Here is an 8,018-nt window from a genome sequence, read left to right on the forward strand (position 1 = left end):
GAATAGTCTTTCCTGAAGATAGATATCCTCCTGAGACCCAGCAATGTATTTTTGTTCTCTGCAGTGGAGAAAAGTTTCACAGTTTTTCTTTAAAATGCTGTCTATTGCAAAGGGCATTCCATTAAAAAATAAATAAATAAATAAAAATTATTTTTTAAAAAATGTATCTGGAAAAAACTGTTGCATTATGTAGTTCCCATCAAGACAATTGTTTAATGTAAAAAAAAGCCCAAATTTTCACTGAAAATGGGTAAATTGTGTATTTTCAAGAATTTTTTTTTTTAAATCCTCCATTTACAAAAAAAAAGCACTAAAATGAATAAATACTGGAGTGAAATTATTAAAAATGTGTTGTCAGAACTGTTTAAAACTAAACTGATCTGGAAATAAAAGGTCAAAATGTTAAATAAAAATGAATTGAAAGGAGAACGTGCAGTGTTGTATATGTGTGTGTTTTGTTGTGTTTTTTCTTGTGAGTTTTTGTTTTTCTGTATACGTATGCTGAAAGGAGAACAGGAGAGAAAGCACCTGCAAAGAGAGAGGGGAGGATAGAGATACAGAGGCAGCATCTACGTAAGTGGGGGAAGTTGTTTGGGGTGGGGGTGGGGGTGGAGGGGGAGGACAGGTGATATTTAAGCCACTGGCAACTCTCTCCCCATCCATCTTTGCCTTGGCTCTGTCCCCTGCATCTCTTCAAAGACAAAGGAGGCCCTCCATCAACACTCAGGTAAGACAGACAGCTTGGAGCGCTTTCTTTGCTGTACTTTCTCCTCTTTATCTGATGATGGTTTTCTTTTAAAAGTAAATCAAGGAATGTATTTTCTCAGTTGTGCCGCAGCTGAGAAGAATATAAGAGTGACATAATAAACTTTAAAGGACTGGGACTTTGGGAGGACTCTGACAGACTGAGTTCAATGTTTTTGGAGAAACTATTTTGTTTTTTTTGTTTTTTTTTTTGTGGATTTTCACTGGAAAAGGGCATTGGAGTAAGATGCTCACAAAGAATACATGTTTAATATGTGCAATCAAGTGGTATTTGTCATGTCATATCGATGAATAATAAATGCTTTTATTGTAAAATGAAAATGTAAGGATTGACGGACAGTAATTATTGGCGTCGATTACAAGAAATCAGTGACAATGAAAGCATTATTTAGTCATTTCGTAGTATTAGTTAAATAATTTCATTAGTCTTTTGCAATCAAACCTCAGAAAAGCCAGTTTAAAGGTCAATCAGTGATCGATCAGTGGGTCATAAACATTCTGTCTGTATTCAGATTGTATTGTCATTTGCATTATTACCATACTCAATATTGTGTTACTGATGACATTTTGGTCTCCATGGTTTCCTATTGTATTGTGTCAGTCAATGAGACAGATGACCCCTATAGATTTTCCATTTAGCCAGCTTTGGTGTCCACTCCACTCCTCTTTTGTCTCTACACCCTACAACTCTGACCTCTCTAGGACAATGCTCTGCACATGAGCACGAGAGCCAATAATCATTGACTGACATTAGTATTCCTGTCTCCTTCTGTGATCAGTAGCACTTTATAAATCATGCACAGCAAGAGTGATAGCCAGGGCACATTGTTTTACGCATTAAGGATTTTTTTTTTTCCTTCCCAGACTTTCTGTCTTTGAATGAAAGGGCCTTAAACTTTACACTTGAGTTTCAAAGTTCAGTGACCGTCTGGCTAAGTGAGCGTAGAAATGAATGAGCTCATCTGTATACACAGTATGTGTGCACAAGTTGGTGTTTATGCCGCCACCTCAGGTTACTCGCCCCCAGACAAGTTTTGTATTTCACTTCTAGTTTCTATTTGAATGATAAGGCTGTTGTTACACAATCAACAGACACAGGACATGTTTTACACTGAGGCTTTTCACCAAAAGCACCAAGTGTTAGATGGGTTGCCAGTTCAACTTAACACAAGGACCCTTAAAGCAGCTCAAATGTCTGTTTGCAGAGACTGAATGAACGTACAGTTGTCTAGGTTTTTACATGCTGAGAAATGGAGTCTTTCACCGTAAAACTCTGCATAATTGACAGTGACTTCTGTGTCTGTGTGTGCACAGTCTCTCCACGAGCCCATCACAAGGAGTTCCAAGATGCCGGACACAATGTGTGTAAGATTGTTCGAATGCTTTTCCAAAGATTTTTTCCATCTTTTCATCCCAACCTCTGAAATGTAAAACCCAGTAAGGTCACACACGCACTGTCTAGAATACCAAAATTAGGGTCAACAATAGCCTCTGCTCTACACGTAGAGTGTTATTTGACCCCTTCTTTAGAAATGGGAAAACCTCTCTCCTGTTGTTTCCTACTGTCCATCCGTCTGCCTGTCCATCTATCACTTTGTCTTTGAGGTGGCTTCACCCTTGATTGCTATGTGACCGCACATGCAACTGGGGCTGGAGAGGGCATTTTGTAGCAGAACCTGACCTTTTGACTTGACATATTTGCAGCATGTCCAAGGAGCCCACTTCCAACTTGGAGAGCGCCATGCAGATGCTCATAAAGACCTTCCACAAGTACTCGGGGAAGGAGGGCGACAAGTACACGCTGAGCAGGGGTGAACTGAAGGAGCTGTTACTAGAGGAGCTGGGAAGTTACTTAGGGGTAAGAGAAGTGTGCAAAGACACAAATATGTGGTTTTACACAGTAACACACCAGTGCAGTTTGCAAATATGCACTGATGCTCTGAGACACAAGTGAAGGTATGCACTCACATAGTCCCACACAAGTACAGACAGGCCTCTGCACTGATGTATGCCCACACTCACATAACAGAGGACACATTCTTAACGCTCTCTCTCTCTCTCTCTCTCTCTCTCTCTCTCTCTCTCTCTCTCTCTCTGTATTCCCCGCTAACAGAGCTCCAAAGATAATGAAGCAGTTGAGAAGGTGATGAACGACTTGGACGCCAACAACGACGGGGAGGTGGACTTCACTGAGTTCATCATTCTGATGGGTGCTCTCACGGTCGCCTGCAACGACTTCTTCCTGGAGTACAAAACAGATGAAAAACCCACAGGCGAGTCGGCGGAGAAGAAAGATTGAATCAGTGCAAGAGAGGAGGGAGAATAGTGGGAGGGAAAGATGGAAAGAGGGAAGGAGGAGGGAAAATAACTGTAAATCAATGGAGATAGGGACAGTTTTGCAACAGATTTTTGTCTTATGCAATTTGTAAGCGCTCTAACTACACATGACTGGATGGCTGAGGGAAGAGTTCCAGCAGGGAGTTTGTGGGTCCACGAAATGTGGGACATTCAGCACAAGTAGTGTTTTCTCTCTGCAACTGTTTTTCATACCACAGCATATCCGGAACTAGTTGCACTGCTCTCAGAACAGTGACTGACTACGCATACACAACAGGGTATATTCAACTTTTATCTTCTTCTAACTCAAAATTCAACACATTTGACAGGTTCTGGTATGTTCTGAATGAGGCACTGGAAGGGAAGGTAGTGTTTTGCGGAATGCACAACAGGATGTTTGAGAATTTCTTGCATATGAGTAATGTCAACATATATTAAGTTACAGATGATCATATTATTGTATGTACTCAGTGTTGAAGATGAGAATATAATGTATCCCTTTTCTTGCACCTATTTTGTAATCTATTTTGGTAATAACCAATGCATTCTTCAAATTATTAAACATGGCATTTAACCAACTATTAACTGTGATCTGTTTGGTTTCAAATACTTTAAAATCCCCCATGCTGCACAAGTATGACTACCTCATTGGCTTATGGGGCTTAAATTTCTGCACCTGGAACTCCAGTTGAATGGTGCAGAGAGAAACAATGTCAGCAACCTGCGAGTGTGAGTTATTGTTTGAGTGTCCATGTCCGTGTCTTTGTGTGTGTGTGTGTGTGTGTGTGAGTGTGTGTGTTGGGGATTCCCACAGAGTAAACTGCTCCAGCTCACACATCCTGCCAACAATATCCTGCAAGTCTTGTTCCACTAGATATAAGCTGACCCAGATGTTTGACTTGGATCTGCATGGAAACCGTCTTCAAAAGCAAGAGACAGAGGGAGGAGAAAGAAAAAAGAAAAAAAAAAAGAGAAGGAAAGAGGGTGTGAGGAAAGACAAAGTGTGTTTGCATGCATGTGTGCCTCCGTGTGTGTTTGTGAATGAGAAACGGACAGAGAATTCAATTTATGGAGTACATCAGTCAAGTATGTAAGTTGGAGAGCAGTGGTATAATCACAGAGGAATGTTCAAGCTGCTGTGACTGTGAGCGTAGTAGCTGTGGCTCAGTGTCTCCACGCAGACACACGCAAGTAAATCAACACGTCTCTTCCACCTCATTGGCTTTTACAGCTGCTCATCAGTTTTCAAGTAGAAGAGGAAGAGGCGCTAAACAGACAAAGCATACGTCGGATCATTTCTACCAAAAAGCGTTTTCCACACCTCTGTGCTTCAACACTCATGAACTCTCCTTTTCTCACCTGCAGCAAAATTAACAAAACTGATTATAGGTCAGTCAGAGGCTATGGGCGTGGTCCAGCCTATCTGCTTTCATTCCTCTGCGCTCCATGTTCACCAAAAGCATCTTTTTGATTGGGTGGTTTGAATGTTTGAGCTCGCTCTATGTACACAGCTTGCAGATAGGTAAACAATTCAAAACAAAACACAGCCCGTGACTGTTAACCCATCGTGGCCTAAAGGGAAACAATCAACTGATGCATCTTTTAACCGCCTCGATTACCTGCCTTTTCATGTCAGAGAGTTCATGATTTCATCAGGCTGGACAAAAGATATTAAGTAAAACACTGCAAACATGCAACAACATGTGAGGATAAATGCTGTTAGGTTGCATTTGTTACACATAATGTTGTTTTTTAATTTGCTAATTCAGGTTTTATGCACAAGTCTTTCCTAAATTCTTATTTAATATGCTAAGAAGAACTGGTTCATTAGTGGGCGAGGTCAAGGGGGGTCACAGATGGACCGCCCACTACTTTTTGAATCAGACAAGTTTTAAGACAAAGATTACACATAATTACAAAGGTCTACATGCCATCTTAACATCCTCAAAGGGCAAAATATAGTTTCAATTTTTTTTAAATGAAAGATAAAAAAAAAAACCTCCGTCACAGATGGACAAAAAAATTAACATCTATTTTTTGCGAGAATTACAAAGTTCTCAAAAGTGAAGTTCCTCTGTCATTTTCATCCTAAAACGTATTCAGTGTAACCTTAAACCCTCAATTTTACAAACTAATAATTGGTTAGAGGGAAAAAAAAGCAAAAAAAACATTGTCACAGCATGGACAACAAAAGTAGATATCAAATCAAACATTTCTTATGCAAATTATCGATATCATATACTTTTTTTTAGTACACTATTTACAACATACAAATAATATTAGCATTATATTCAAATGTATTGTGCATAGATATGTGCATTCATTTATTTTAAATACTGTGTGTTTGGAATATGACATAAATAATGTAATAGTCAAATATCAATTTGGAATAAATGCAGTTTGTTTATCAGAGTTTATACAATGAACCCAGAATGACTGCCAAAAACGTCACTTTCCAAACATTCACATTCATAAAACAATTTTTTAAAAAATTTTCTTAAGTTTTTTTCTCATTGCAAAATTCATTTTCCTGAAAATATAAGTAATTACCTGCCCAAAAGTATAAGTTTGGTGTAGATTATTGTAATTGAACTTTTTTGACCAGATGTTAACCTTCCCTTGACTTCCCCCTAAAGTCATATTCAACACAAAAGAGCTACACAAGCAAAAAATAAAAGTACGTATTAAACATCTTTGTTGTACATATGACACTGCAAACATGCAACAACATGTGAGGATAAATACTGTTAAGTTGCATTTGTTGCTCATAATGTTGCCTTTCCGTTTGCTAATTCAGGTTTTATGCACAAGAACAGACAATGGAAAAGTCAGTCTTTCCAAAATTACTATGCAATATGCAAAGAGGAAACTGGTTCATTAGTGTCATATTCAACACAAAAGCATAACCCAAGCAAAAATTAAAAATGCACAGTAAACATCTTTCCTGTTCACATGACACTGCAAATGTGCAACAACATGTGAGGATAAATACTGTTAAGTTGCATTTGTTCATTCATTGCTAATTCAGGTTTGATGCACAAGAACAGACAAATGGAAAAGTCAGTCTTTCCTTTAATGTATTTAATAATGCTAAGAACTGGCTTATTAGTATCATATTCAACACAAAAGAGCAACACAAGCAAAAAATAAATGTGCACCGTAAACATCTTTGCTGTACATATGGCAGACACGCATTATCTGCTGGGAGATAAATGACGTCTGCATCTTTTTAGCAGTGTTTGTGCACATGCAGGAATCTGTTTAACACACTTTTGGCCATGATGAAGGCTCAAATATTTGTGTATATTAAAATTCATAAAGTGCTTATACGACACTTTCCATTTTCCAACACCTTGCAGAAACAAATGTAATGTAAAGCAGTTCTAGATAAATCCCCATATTTAGTATATAGTATAATAAGGTCGGGCTTTTGTTGTAACAGGTTGGGGAAGGTGACGATTCATTAAAGTCAGTAGATTAAAGATATACCTTGTATTAGCATAAAAAACCTGATTTATTTAGCGCAAGACTGAAGGATTTAATCAGATCTGGAGACTTTTTTTGGCATTTCTAAGAGGGCTTATCTGCATAAAAGATGAGGACATGACTGTTAGGACTCCTCTGTCATGCTGTGATGTATTTAGTTGCAGCCTTTAAATAATTAACATCGGTAAATATAATTGTAAAAATGTGGCAATAGGTGAACATAGTTTGAAGTGATGTTAAATTTTATCGCATTGTTACCTCTGGTTTCATCGTAACCTCCCTGATTGAAATGGTGTGGTTAAAATAAGTAACATATGTGCCAGTATAGTGCAGTATAATTCAAAGGCTCCACAAACTGCAGCCTCCAAAATGAGCACACAGTTACATCAACAACTTCATAAATTAATGAACACAAATACTGAAGATTACAAACTTCACAAGGGTTTGGAAATGTATTCAGCTGCACTAGTTAATTTGGTGTTGCAAGTAAACCGACAACTGAGTGTAGGTCCAGTGTCCTTCTGAAAAATGTAAAAGGGTTAAAAGTGAACTCAGTGAACTTTAGAGAGGTATGTGCAAGAACACTTTATATCCTTCTGCAGCCCCTGACAAAATTAAACATTCATTGTGCCAAAAATTATTGTCAAAAGAGCTTAATATGATAAGAAAAGCACCAGTGAAGCTCAAAGATGTATATAGTGATCATTTGTGTTGTGCATATGACAGATATGCATAAGATCTACAGACAGATAAAAAAAAAAAAAAAATACTGACTGATTTTCAACCTTTAATGGCTTTGTGGAAGCACTACAAACAGTTGTAGTACTTGCTTTTGTGCATAGGTGTGATAAGTGCAATATGTAAGATTTGTTTGCGCTCATGTGACGTTTGTGTTGGACTCGTTGTGCTGGGATCCGGTTGGTTGTTGGCGTAAATGGACTCTGTTTCTAAGATAACAGTAGCTAGTGTTGCAGACTGTTGATGCTTCAGAGAAACAGAGAAGAAATCTAACCTGAGTTCGCTACATAGAAATGAGTGTAGAGCTTGTTATCGTAGATTTCGGCACCTGAGATACTGCAAATTTTTAAGGTATATTACAATCTGGTCACACATTGAAAATAAATAAAGCTATTAATACGTGTATTAATGTGTTATCTGCACATATTGTAGCTTACAGGTGCAAATATTTGATTGGATTAAAGTCCATGAGGTGGCTTTTTTTTTTGTATTTCTTAACATTCTGGGTGGGATTAAATAAGTTCTACTTCCTCCCACTCCTTTTTGAATGTGCAGATGAAGTCATGTATATGTATAAGTTTTGGTTTTTTTGTTTTCTTTCATGACTTCTTACGAACAGTTTTATTTCTAAGGACTAAGTAAGATCACTTTTTCTTGTTGCATATTCGAAATAAACTAATAAATAAATAAAT

The 8,018-nt window shown here is 37.8% G+C and overlaps 1 protein-coding gene across 3 annotated transcripts; it reads left to right on the top strand.

The window, feature by feature from the left end:
• The first annotated feature begins 675 nt into the window (after window positions 1-675).
• Window positions 676-3,681, top strand: s100s (S100 calcium binding protein S). Of its 3 annotated transcripts, none has more exons than XM_030147562.1 (4): window positions 676-727; window positions 2,080-2,126; window positions 2,470-2,623; window positions 2,879-3,681. In XM_030147562.1, the coding sequence occupies exons 2-4, from the start codon at window positions 2,113-2,115 to the stop codon at window positions 3,062-3,064; spliced, it is 354 nt and encodes a 117-aa protein (XP_030003422.1). In that variant the 5' UTR covers window positions 676-727; window positions 2,080-2,112; the 3' UTR covers window positions 3,065-3,681. The 3 variants fall into 3 exon arrangements, with proteins under 3 accessions (XP_030003422.1, XP_030003423.1, XP_030003426.1); XM_030147566.1 differs by having other exon boundaries at window positions 711-727; window positions 2,080-2,130; XM_030147563.1 differs by lacking the exon at window positions 2,080-2,126 and having other exon boundaries at window positions 680-727.
• Window positions 3,682-8,018: the final 4,337 nt, after the last annotated feature.

This window comes from Sphaeramia orbicularis, chromosome 11 (genome assembly GCF_902148855.1).
Source record: "Sphaeramia orbicularis chromosome 11, fSphaOr1.1, whole genome shotgun sequence".
In the NCBI taxonomy this organism is placed as follows: Eukaryota; Metazoa; Chordata; class Actinopteri; order Kurtiformes; family Apogonidae; genus Sphaeramia; species Sphaeramia orbicularis.